The sequence below is a fragment of the Pristiophorus japonicus genome, chromosome 2, assembly GCF_044704955.1.
Source record: "Pristiophorus japonicus isolate sPriJap1 chromosome 2, sPriJap1.hap1, whole genome shotgun sequence".
Taxonomy (NCBI): Eukaryota; Metazoa; Chordata; class Chondrichthyes; family Pristiophoridae; genus Pristiophorus; species Pristiophorus japonicus.
The window spans coordinates 7543680-7557365 of NC_091978.1; the positions used below are offsets into that span (position 1 = coordinate 7543680).

Below are 13686 nucleotides of genomic sequence, written 5' to 3' on the forward strand. Positions count from 1 at the left end.
TGGACACAATACTCCAGTTGAGGCTAGATCAGTGTTTTATAAAGATGCATCATAACTTCCTTGCTTTTGTAATCTACACCTCGTTTGACTAGACTAGGCCTACATTCCTTAGAGTTTAGAAGAATGAGAGGTGATCTAATTGGAACATATAACATTCTCAAGGTGTTTGACAGGGTGACTGCTGGGAAAATGTTTCCCCTGGCTGGGGATTTTAGAACACGGGGTCACAGTCTCAGAATAAAGGGTCGACCATTTAGGACTGAGATGAGGAGAAACTTCTTCACTCAGAAGATGGTGAATCTTTGGAGTTCTCTACCGCAGAGGGCTGTAGATGCTCAGTCGTTGAGTATATTCAAGACAGAGGTCGATAGATTTTGGGGAACTCAGGGAACTAAGGGATTTGGGGATAGTGCGGGAAGGTGGAGTTGAGTTCGAAGATCAGGAATGCTCTTGATGAAAGACGGAGCAGGCTCGAGGGGCCGAATGGCTGACTCCTGCTCCTAATTCTTATATGACGCTCAGAATCCTGCATGCTTTTTTAAACGCTTTCTCAACCTGCCCTGCCATCTTCAACGATTTGTGCACATGTAACCCCTGGTCTCTCTGTTCATACACCCACTTTAGAATTGTACCCTTTAGTTTCTATTGCATCGCCTCATTTTTCCAACCTAAATGCATCACTTTGCACTTTTCTGAGTTAAATTTCATCTGCCTCGTGTCCGCCCATTCCACCAGCCTGTCGATGTCCTCCTGAAGTCTATCACTATCCTCCTGACTGTTCACTATACTTCCAAGTTTTGTGTCATCTGAAAATGTTGACATGGTGCCCTGTACACCCAAGTCCAAGGACCCGAATTTGGTGGACTTACTGCCGGCCGCCGCCGAGTTTTCATGGCGGTCTCCCTGGTTTCTGGGCGTGCTGCCCTCCGAGCGAGTTTGGTCAGGCCGGCAGGGAGAGAAGACCACTGGGGAGCGTCCGCTGGTGAACGCCAGTGTGCATTGCCCACAAGAGTCCTCCCGCCCGCTCCCTCCCCAGATTGGTTCGGGAAGCCCTCCGCTCCGGCAGCTGAAGAGACCGCCACATGGAGGCAGGTCTTAGCGGAACGGTAAACATAGACATAGAAAATAGGTGCAGGAGTAGGCCATTCGACCCTTTGAGCCGGCACCGCCATGTGTTTATGGCTGAACATGCAACTTCAGTACCCCATTCCTGCTTTCTCGCCATACCCCTTGATCCCCCTAGTAGTAAGGCCTACATCTAACTCCTTTTTGAATATATTTAGTGAATTGGCCTCAACAACTTTCTGTGTTAGAGAATTCCACAGGTTCACCACTCTCTGGGTGAAGAAGTTTCTCCTCATCTCGGTCCTAAATGGCTTCCCCCTTATCCTTAGACTGTGTCCCCTGGTTCCGGACTTCCCCAACATTGGGAACATTCTTCCTGCATCTAGCCTGTCCAAACCCGTCAGAATTTTAAACGTTTCTATGAGATCCCCTCTCATTCTTCTGAACTCCAGTGAATACAAGTCCAGTTGATCCAATCTTTCTTGATATGTCAGTCCCGCCATCCAGGGAATCAGCCTGGTGAACCTTCGCTGCACTCCCTCAATAACAAGAATGTCCTTCCTCAAGTTAGGAGACCAGAACTGTACACAATACTCCAGATGTGGCCTCACCAAGGCCCTGTACAACTATAGTAACACCTCTCCGCCCCTGTACTCAAATCCCCTTGCTATGAAGGCCAATATGCCATTTGCTTTCTTAACCGCATGCTGTACCTACATGCCAACCTTCAATGACTGATGTACCATGACACCCAGATCTCATTGCACCTCCTCTTTTCCTAATCTGTCACCATTCAGATAATAGTCTGTCTCTCTGTTTTTACCACCAAAGTGGATAACCTCACATTTATCCACATTATACTTCATCTGCCATGCATTTGCCCACTCACCTAACCTATCCAAGTCACTCTGCAGCCTCATAGCATCCTCGTCGCAGCTCACACTGCCACCCAACTTAGTGTCATCCACAAATTTGGAGATACTACATTTAATCCCCTCGTCTAAATCATTAATGTACAATGTAAACAGCTGGGGCCCCAGCACAGAACCTTGCGGTACCCCACTAGTCACTGCCTGCCATTCTGAAAAGTACCCATTTACTCCTACTCTTTGCTTCCTGTCTGCCATCAGTTCTCAATCCACGTCAGCACACTACCCCCAATCCCATGTGCTTTAACTTTGCACATTAATCTCTTGTGTGGGACCTTGTCGAAAGCCTTCTGAAAGTCCAAATACACCACATCAACTGGTTCTCCCTTGTCCACTTTACTGGAAACATCCTCAAAAAATTCCAGAAGATTTGTCAAGCATGATTTCCCTTTCACAAATCCATGCTGACTTGGACCTATCATGTCACCTCTTTCCAAATACGCTGCTATGACATCCTTCATAATTGATTCCATCATTTTCCCCACTACTGATGTCAGGCTGACCGGTCTATAATTCCCTGTTTTCTCTCTCACTCCTTTTTTAAAAAGTGGTGTTACATTGGCTACCCTCCACTCCATAGGAACTGATCCAGAATCTATGGAATGTTGGAAAATGACTGTCAATGCATCCTCTATTTCCAAGGCCACCTCCTTAAGTACTCTGGGGTGCAGACCATCAGGCCCTGGGGATTTATTGGCCTTCAATTCCATCAATTTCCCCAACACAATTTCCCAACTAATAAGGATTTCCCTCAGTTCCTCCTCCTTACTAGACCCTCTGACCCCTTTTATATCCGGAAGGTTATTTGTGTCCTCCTTAGTGAATACCGAACCAAAGTATTTATTCAATTAGTCTGCCATTTCTTTGTTCCCCGTTATGACTTCCCCTGATTCTGAGATTCTGACTGCAGGAGACCTACATTTGTCTTTGCTAACCTTTTCTCTTTACATATCTATGCAGTCCGTTTTAATGTTCCCTGCAAGCTTCCTCTTGTACTCTATTTTCCCTGCCCTAATCAAACCCTTTGTCCTCCTCTGCTGAGTTCTAAATTTCTCCCAGTCCCCGGGTTCGCTGCTATTTCTGGCCAATTTGTATGCCACTTCCTTGGCTTTAATACAATCCCTGATTTCCCTTGATAGCCACGGTTGAGCCACCTTCCCTTTTTTATTTTTATGCCAGACAGGGATGTACAATTGTTGTAGTTCATCCATGCGGTCTCTAAATGTCTGCCATTGCCCATCCACTGTCAACCCCTTAAGTATCATTCGCCAATCTATCCTAGCCAATTCACGCCTCATACCTTCAAAGTTACCCTTCTTTAAGTTCTGGACCATGGTCTCTGAATTAATTGTTTCATTCTCCATCCTAATGTAGAATTCCACCACATTATGGTCACTCTTCCCCAAGGGGCCTCGCACAATGAGATTGTTAATTAATCCTCTCTCATTACACAACACCTAGTCTAAGATGGCCTCCCCTCTAGTTGGTTCCTCAACATATTGGTCTAGAAAACCATCCCTTATGCACTCCAGGAAATTCTCCTCCACCGTATTGCTTCCAGTTTGGCTAGCCCAATCTACATGCATATTAAAGTCACCCATGATAACTGCTGCATCTTTATTGCATGCACCCCTAATTTCCTGTTTGATGCCCTCCCCAACATCACTACTACTTTTTGGAGGTCTGTACACAACTCCCACTAACGTTTTTTGCCCTTTGTTGTTCTGCAGCCCTACCTAGATAGATTCCACATCATCCAAGCTAATGTCCTTCCTAACTATTGCATTAATCTCTTCTTTAACCAGCAATGCTACCCCACCTCCTTTTCCTTTTATTCTATCCTTCCTGAATGTTGAATACCCTTGGATGTTGAGTTCCCAGCCCTGATCATCCTGGAGTCACGTCTCTGTAATCCCAATCACATCATATCTGTTAACATCTATTTGCACAGTTAATTCATCCACTTTATTACGGATACTCCTTGCATTAAGACATAAAGCCTTCAGGCTTGTTTTTTTAACACCCTTTGTCCTTTTAGAATTATGATGTAGTGTGGCCTTTTTTGTTTCTTGCCTTTGTTTACTCGGTCTTCCACTATTGCTTTTTACCTTTCTACCATCTGTTTCTGACTCCATATTACTTCGCCCTGTCTCGCTGCATAGGTTCCCATCCCCCTGCCATATTAGTTTAAACACTCCCGAACTGCATTAGCAAATGTTACCCCCAGGCCATCAGTTCCAGTCCTGCCCAAGTGCAGACCATCCCTTTTGTACAGGTCCCACTTCCCCCAGAACTGGTTCCAATGTCCCAGCAATTTGAATCCCTCCCTCTTGCAACCCTGCTCAAGCCACGTATTTATTCTAACTATCCTGCTCCCTCTACTCTGATTAGCACGTGGTACTGGTAGCAATCCAGAGATTACTACCTTTGAGGTCCTACTTTTTAATTTAACTCCTAGTTCCCTAAATTCAGCTTGTAGGACCTCTTCCCGCATCTTACCTATATCGTTGGTACCTACATGTACCACGACAATTGGCTGTTCACCCTCCCTTTCCAGAATGCTCTGCAGCCTCTCCGAGACATCCTTGACCCTTGCACCAGGGAGGCAACATACCATCCTGGAGTCTCGGTTGCGGCCGCAGAAACTCCTATCTATTCCCCTTACAATAGAATCCCCTATCACTATAGCTCTCCCACTCTTTTTCCCGCCCTTCTGTGCAGCAGAGCCACCCACGGTGCCATGAACCTGGCTGCTGGTGCCTTCCCTTTTGTGAGGACCTGCAAGAAATGGTTAGTGCACTTGTTTTCTTCATTTCTTTTGCAACGATTTTGGTGGATAGGGTTCCTCTGAAGGATTTGGAAACGTTTTTTGTCCGTTTGTTGAAATTTTTTATTTTTCCCGTTCCCCACTCCCTGGGCCCAGCTGAATCCTCGCCGTTACGTTGCCGAGGATCGCATTTGCCGCCCGGAATCAGACCTACCGCCCGCTGCCTCCCAGAATCGGTGTGTCAGGCCCATTTTTACTGCTGGGCGTCTTTTCCCACATTTTTCCACCAAACGTCTGTCCAAAGTACCATTAGGATCTTAGTGGCCCCTTCGATGGTACATCGGCCGAACTTAGGTTTGACCAAACTCGGGCCCCTAAGTCATTAATATATATGAAGAAAAGCAGTGGTCCCAGTACCAACCGTTCACCACTAATCTCTGTTTCCTGTCACTGAGCCAATTTGGTATCCATGCTGCCACTGCCCCTTTTATTCCATGGCCTTCAATTTTGCTGACAAGCCTATTCTGTGGCATTTTATCAAACGCCTTTGTGAGGTCCATGTACACCACGTCAACCGCATTGCCCTCATCAACCCTTTTTTATTCCACAGGTGAAAACATGGTTCCAGAACAGAAGAGCAAAGTGGCGGAGACTAAAGCAGGTAGATAACTCACGTTTTTCCCACCTTAATCGTGCAGACCCGCAGGTGGATATTGATTTATGTGCTGTACCAGTGAGGTCTCACCTGGAATATTGTGTTCAATTTTGATCTCCAAATCTGAGGAAGGACATTCCTGCTAGCGAATGAGTGCAGCGAAGGTTCACCAGACTGATTTCCGGGATGGCAGGACTGACATATAGAAACATAGAATCATAGAAAATAGGTGCAGGAGTAAGCCATTCGGCCCTTCGAGCCTGCACCACCATTCAATAAGGTCATGGCTGATCATTCCCTCAGTATCCCTTTCTTGCTTTCTCTCCATACCTCTTGATCCCCTTAGCCGTAAGGGCCATATCTAATTCCCTCTTGAATATATCCAATGAACTGGCATCAACAACTCTCTGCAGCAGGTTAACAACTCTCTGAGTGAAGACGTTTCTCCTCATCTCAGTCTTAAATGGCCTACCCCTTATCCTAAGACTGTGTCTCCTGGTTCTGGACTTTCCCAACATCGGGAACATTCTACGCATCTAACCTGTCCCGTCCCGCCAGAATCTTATATGTTTCTATGAGATCCCCTCTCATCCATCGAAACTCCAATGTATAAAGGCCCGGTTGATCCAGTCTCTCCTCATATGTCAGTCCTGCCATCCCTGGAATCAGTCTGGTGAACCTTCGCTGCACTCCCTCAATAGCAAGAACGTCCTTCCTCAGATTAGGAGACCAAAATGGAACACAATATTCCAGGTGAGGCCTCACCAAGGCCCCGTACAACTGCAGTAAGTCCTCCCTGCTCCAATACTCAAATTTTATCCTTCATGTGCAGGAAGTGCATTCGCCTGCAGCTCCTGACGGACCGCGTTGCGGCACTGGAGCTGCAGGTGGATGAACTCTGGAACATCCACGATGCTGAGAATGACGTGGAACATAGAAACATATAAAATTCTGACGGGACTGGACAGGTTAGATGCAGGAAGAATGTTCCCGATTTTGGGGAAGTCCAGAACCAGGGAACACAGTCTGAGGATAAGTGGTAAGCAAATTAGGGCTGAGATGAGGAGAAACTTCTTCACTCAGAGAGTTGTTAACCTGTGGAATTCCCTAAGCAGAGAGTTGTTGATGCCAGTTCATTGGATATATTCAAGAGGGAGTTAGATATGGCTCTTACAGCTAAAGGGATCAAGGGGTATGGAGAGAAAGCAGGAAAGGGGTACTGAGGTGAATGATCAGCCATGACCTCATTGAATGGTGGTGTAGGCTCGAAGGGCCAAATGGCCTACTCCTGCACCTATTTTCTATGTTTCTATGTTTCTATAATCATCATCATCATCATAGGCAGTCCTCAAAGTCGAGGAAGACTTGCTTCCACTCTAAAAGTATGTTCTCAGGTGACTGAACAGTCCAATACGGGAATTACAGTCTCTGTCACAAGTTGGATAGATAGTCGTTGAGGGTAAGGGAGGGTGGGACTGGTTTGCCGCATGCTCTTTCCACTGTCTGCGCTTGATTTCTGCATGCTCTTGGCGACGAGACTTGAGGTGCTTAGCGCCCTCCCCGAAGGCATTTGACAAGATGCCACATAACAAGATAAAAGTTCACGGGGTTGGGGGTAATATATTAGCATGGACTGAGGATTGGCTAATGAACAGAAAACAGAGAGTCAGGATAAATGGTTCATTCTCAGTTTGGCAATCAGTAACTAGTGGGGTGCTGCAGGGATCAGTGCTGGGACCCCAACTATTTACAATCTATATTAACGACTTGGAGGAAGGGACCGAGTGTAACGTAGCCAAGTTTGCTGACGATACAAAGATGGGAGGAAAAGCAATGTGTGAGGAGGACACAAAAAATCTGCAAAAGGACATAGACAGGCTAAGTGAGTGGGCTAAAATTTAGCAGATGGAGTATAATGTTGGAAAGTGTGTGGTCATGCACTTTGGCAGAAAAAAATCAAAGAGCAAGTTATTATTTAAATGGAGAAAGATTGCAAAGTGCTGCAGTACAGCGGGACCTGGGGGGTACTTGTGCATAAAACACAAAAGGATAGTATGCAGGTACAGCAAGTGATCAGGAAGGCCAATGGTATCTTGGCCTTTATTGCAAAGGGGATGGAGTATAAAAGCAGGGAAGTCTTGCTACAGTTATACAGGGTATAGGTGAGGCCACACCTGGAATACTGCGTGTAGTTTTGGTTTCCATATTTACGCAAGGATACACTTGCTTTGGAGGCAGTTCAGAGAAGGTTCACTCGGTTGATTCCGGAGTTGAGGGGGTTGGCCTATGAGGAAAGGTTGAGGAGGTTGGGCCTCTCCTTATGGGAATTCAGAAGAATGAGAGGTGATCTTATCGAAACGTGTAAGATTATGAGGGGGCTTGACAAGGTGGATGCAAAGAGGATGTTTCCACTGATGGGGGAGACTAGAACTAGGGGGCATAATCTTAGAATAAGGGGCCGCCCATTTAAAACTAAGATGAGGAGAAATTTCTTCTCTCAGAGGGTTGTAAATCTGTGGAATTAGTTGCATCAGAGAGCTGTGGAAGCTGGGGCATTGGATAAATTTAAGCTAGAAATAAACAGTTTCTTAACCGATAAGGGAATAAGGGGTTATGGGGAACAGGCAGGGAAGTGGAGCTGAGTCCATGATCGGATCAGCCATGATCGTATAAAATGACGGAGCAGGCTCGAGGGGCCATATGGCCTACTCCTGCTCCTATTTCTTATGTTCTTATGCTCTTCCTCCACTTAGGGCGGTCTTGTGCCAGGTATTGGTGGGGTTGTTACATATCAGGGAGGCTTTGAGGGTGCCCTTGAAACGTTTCCTCTGCCTCTGTTTCAGTGCAGGCTCGAAGGGCCGAATGGCCTACTCCTGCACCTATTTTCTATGTTTTTTTTCTATGTTTCTACCTGGGGCTTGCTTGCCGCGTAGGAGTTCCGAGTAGAGCGCTTGCTTTGGGAGTCGTGTGACTGGCATAATTCACAGAGGCATTCAGTTTTTTCCTGATTCACCAGTGAAGTAACCTGGTGACATGGCGCAAACTCTCAGTCTGTTGGCCCGCTGAGAAAGAAAGACCTGCATTTATGTTGCGCCTTTCACAACCTGAGGACGTCCCAAAGCACTTCACAGCCAATGAAATACTTTTAAAAATCATCACTGTTATAGTGTGGGAAACGCGGCAGCCAATTTGCGCACAGCAAGCTCCCACAAACAGCAATGTGAGAATAAGCTTGCAGGGAACATAAAAACTGACTGCAAAAGCTTCGATAGATATGTGAAGAGAAAAATATTAGTGAAGACTAATGTAGGTCCCTTGCAGTCAGAATCAGATGAATTTATAATGAGGAACCAAGAAATGGCAGACCAGTTGAACAAATACTTTGGCTCTGTCGTCACTAAGGAAGACACAAATAACCTCCCGAAAATACTCGGGGACCGAGGGTCTAGCGAGAAGGAGGAACTGAGGGAACTGAGGGAAATCCTTATTAGTCAGGAAATGGTGTTAGGGAAATTGATGGGATTAAAGGCCGATAAATCCCCAGGGCCTGATAGTCTGCAACCCAGAGTACTTAAGGAAGTGGCCCTAGAAATAGTAGATGCATTGGTGGTCATTTTCCAACATTCTATGGACTCTGGATCAGTACCTATGGATTGGAGGTTAGCTAATGTAAACCCACTTTTTAAAAATGAAGGGAGAGAGAAAACAGGAAATTATAGACCGGTTAGCCTGACATCGGTGGTGGGGAAAATGCTGGAATCAATTAGTAAAGATGTAACAGCAGCGCATTTGAAAAGCAGTGACAGGATCAGTCCAAGTCAGCATGGATTTATGAAAGGGAAATCATGCTTGACAAATCTAGAATTTTTTGAGGATGTAATTGGTAGAGTGGATAAGGGAGAACCAGTGGATGTGGTGTATTTGGACTTTCAAAAGGCTTTTGACAAGGTCCCACGCAAGAGATTAGTGTGCAAAATTAAGGCACATGGTATTGGGGGTAATGTATTGACGTGGATATAGAACTGGTTGGCAGACAGGAAGCAAAGTGTGGGAATAAACGAGTCTTTTTCAGAATGACAGGCAGTGACTAGTAGGGTACCGCAAGGTTCAGTGCTGGGACCCCAGCTATTTACAATATATATTCATGATTTAGACGAAGGAATTGAGTGTAATATCTCCAAGTTTGCAGATGACACTAAGCTGAGTGGCGGTGTGAGTTGTGAGGAGGATGCTAAGATGCTGCAGGGTGACTTGGACAGGTTCGGTGAGTGGGCAAATGCATGGCAGATGAAGTATAATGTGGATAAATGTGAGGTTATCCACTTTTGTGGCAAAAACAGGAAGGCAGATTATTATCTGAATGGCGGCAGATGAGGAAAAGGGGAGGTGCAACGTGACCTGGGTGTCATGGTTCATCAGTCATTGAAAGTAGGCATGCAGGTACAGCAGGCAGTAAAAAAAGCAAATGGCATGTTGGCCTTCACAGCGAGAGGATTTGAGTATAGGAGCAGGGAGGTCTTACTGCAGTTATACTTGGTGAGACCACACCTTGAGTATTATGTGCAGTTTTGGTCTCCTAATCTGAGGAAGGATATTCTTGCTATTGAGGGAGTGCAGCGAAGGTTCATCAGACTGATTCCTTGGATGGCAGGACTGACATGTGAAGAAAGATTAGATTGACTAGGCTTATATTCAATGGAATTTAAAAGAATGAGAGGGGATCTCATAGAAGCATATAAAATTCTGACAGGATTGGACAGGTTAGATGCAGGAAGAATGTTCCCGATGTTGGGGAAGTCCAGAACCAGGGGTCACAGTCTCAGGATGAGGGGTAAGCCATCTAGGACTGAGATGAGGAGAAACTTTTTCACCCAGAGAGTTGTTAACCTGTGGAATTCTCTACCGCAGAGAGTTGTTGAGGCTAGTTTGTTGGATATATTCAAAAGGGAGTTAGATGTGGCTCTTACAGCTAAAGGGATCAGAGGGTATGGAGAGAAGGCAGGAGTGGGGTACTGAAGTTGCCTGATCAGCCATGATCTTATTGAATGGTGGTGCAGGCTCGAAGGGCTGAATGGCCTACTCCTGAACCTCTTTTCTACTATGACCAGATAATCTGTTTTAGTGATATTGTTTGAGGGATAAATATTGGCCGAGGGACCGGGGATAACTCCCCACTCTTCAACTAGTGGTCGTGGGATCCTTTATATCTACCTGAGAGGGCTGATGATGCCTGAGCTGGTCCCAATTTGTCCGAACCTTCCATAATTTTAAGCACTTCTATCAAATTCCCCTCTCAGGGTCAAGATGCAGGATTGTGAGGTGAGAGTGAGATCTGGAGTTTTTGTTTGTTTTACCTTTGATGTCAGGGATTCACAGAATCTTTTCTCAGGAGGTGAAATTTATTGAGCCCAGTTCATGATTGAGAGAATTATTCATGGTCTGTGCAAGGGGTGGGTTTTATGATATTGGACTCCGTCAACCCCACCCTATCCAGCCAACACTGCATCCTCCTATTCAGTTCTTACATAAAAACATAAGAAATAGGAGCAGGAGTAGGCCCGGAGGTCGGCAAAGAGCGGGAGGATAAACCCTGCCTGATTTGGTAAGTATCGCTCTTTCTCTTTTATAACAGATACGTCGAAGTCATCATCATCATCATCACAGGCAGTCCCTCGGAATCGAGGAAGACTTGCTTCCACTCTAAAAGTGAGTTCCCAGGTGACTGTACCGTCCAATACGGGAATTACAGTCCCTGTCACAGGTGGGACAGACAGTGGTTGAAGGAAAGGGTGGGTGGGGCTGGTTTGCCGCACGCTCCTTCTGCTGCCTGCGCTTGACCTCTTCGCGCTCTTTGCGTTGAGACTCGAAGAGCTCAACGCCCTCCCGGATGCACTTTCTCCACCTCGGGCGGTCTGCGGCCAGGGTCTCCCAGATGTCAGTGGTGATCTCGCACTTTACCAGGGAGGCTTTGAGGGTGTCCTTATAACGTTTCCGCTGACCTCCTTTGGCTCGTTTGCCATGAAGGAGCTCCGCATAAAGCATTTGCTTTGGGAGTCTCGTATCTGGCATGCGAACGATGTGGCCTGCCCAGCGAAGCTGATCGAGTGTGGTCAGTGCTTCAATACTAGGGATGTTGGCCTGGTCGAGGACACTGATGTTGGTGCGCCTGTCCTCCCAGGGGATTTGCAGGATCTTGCGGAGACATCGTTGGTGATATATCTCCAGCGACTTGAGGTGCCTTCAATACGTGTCCATGGCTGAGAGCTATATGGATAGCACGTCTCAGGAGGTGGTCACCCCGCAGCTTAAAAGCATGCAGGCAGAGGGGAAGTGGGTGACCACCAAACAGAGGAAGAATGTTAGGCAGGCATTGCAAGGGTCCTTCCCTGAGTCCATCTCTCTTTTCAACCGATATTCTCTTCTAAGCACCGGTGGGGGCTGTTGTGTATCTATGAAGCATGCACTCCCGTGTTCCGCCACCAGGGAGCGCATCCCCTGAAGTCCCAAGGGATCCCAGCAACCCTTGGGAGCACTATATATAAGCCGGCCCCTTAGGCCTGTTCCTCACTCTGGAGTGTGTTAATAAAGACTGAGGTCAGTTACTTTAACCTCCCTGTGTGCAGTCTCATCTGTGTTAGGAACACAATAACTGGCGATGAGTATACGAATCCAACGCAAAGATGCAGCAAACTGTGGGCATCCTGGAAAAGTTCTCGGAGGGTGAAGAGTGGGAATCCTATGTCGAACGGCTAGACCAGTACTTTGTAGCCAACGAGCTGGACGGAGAAGGAAGCGCTGCAAAAAGGAGAGCGGTCCTCCTCACGGTCTGCGGGGCACCGACCTACAGCCTCATGAAGAATCTTCTGGCTCCGGTGAAACCCACAGATAAGTTGTATGAGGAGCTGTGTACACTGGTTCGGAGCATCTTAACCTGAGGGAGAGTGTGCTGATGGCGAGGTATCGGTTCTACACGTGCCAGCGATCTGAAGGTCAGGAATTGGCGAGCTACGTCGCTGAGCTAAGGCGACTTGCAGGACAATGTGAGTTTGATGGCTACCTGAAGCAAATGCTCAGAGACTTTTTTGTACTGGGCATTGGCCACGAGACCATCCTATGAAAACTTTTGACTGTAGAGACACCGACCCTCAGTAAGGCCATTGCGATAGCACAGGCATTTATGTCCACCTGTGATAACACCAAACAAATCTCTCAGCACACAAGTGCTAGCAATGTCCATAAATTAACTGGAACTGTGTTTGCGAGCAGAAATGTACAGGGCAGAAACCACGAGTCTGCAACTGCCAGCAGGCCTCAGGTGACCCAGATGACACAGAGTCCGTAACAAAGGATGAATACAAAGCAATTCACACCTTGTTGGCTTTGTGGAGGCTTCCATTCAGCCTATTCATGCCGCTTCAAAGGTTATGTTTGCAAGAGCTGTGGAACAATGGGCCACCTCAAACGAGCTTGCAAACGAGCTGCAAGCTCTGCAAAACCTGCTAACCACCACGTGGCAGAGGAAGATCGGTCCATGGTGGATCAAAGCAATTTTGAGCCTCAGAGAGAGGAGGCAGATGCTGAAGTACACGGGGTGCACACATTTTCAATGAAATGTCCACCTATAATGCTAAATGTAAAATTGAATGGCTTACCCGTAGTCATGGAACTGGACACTGGTGCTAGCCAGTCCATCATGAGTAAAATTATGTTTGAGAGACTGTGGTGCAACAAGACCCTCAGACCAGCCCTGAGCCCCATCCATACGAAACTGAGAACGTACACCAAAGAGCTCATCACTCACCTGGGCAGTGCCATGGTCAAGGTCACCTAAGAGGACATGGTGCATGAACTGCCACTCTGGATTGCCCCGGGCGATGGTCCCACACTGCTTGGAAGAAGCTGGCTGGGCAAAATCCGCTGGCACTGGGATGACATCCGAGCACTATCACATGTCAATGAGGCCTCATGTACCCAGGTTCTGAACAAATTTCCTTCCCTTTTTGAGCCAGGCATTGGAAACTTTTCCGGGGTGAAGGTGCGGATCCACAAGTCCCAGAGGCATGACCCATTCATCACAAGGCGCGGGCGCATGATGAGGGAGAGAGTGGAAATCGAGCAGGACAGGCTGCAACGTGAGGGCATCATCTCCCCAGTGGAATTCAGCGAGTGGGCCAGCCCGATTGTTCCAGTACTCAAAAGTGATGGCACGGTCAGGATTTGCGGTGATTGTAAAGTAACTATTAATCGTTTCTCGCTACAGGACCAATACC

At 46.9% G+C, this 13686-nt stretch overlaps 1 protein-coding gene across 1 annotated transcript in view; it reads left to right on the forward strand.

Moving 5' to 3' along the window:
- LOC139228370 (hematopoietically-expressed homeobox protein hhex-like) overlaps positions 1 to 13686 on the forward strand; it is an 87945-nt gene that overhangs the window by 25400 nt on the left and 48859 nt on the right. The window contains exon 3 of the mRNA XM_070859519.1: positions 5372 to 5422. Within this exon, the coding sequence (XP_070715620.1) occupies positions 5372 to 5422 (51 nt within the window). The remainder of the gene's footprint in view (positions 1 to 5371; positions 5423 to 13686) is intronic.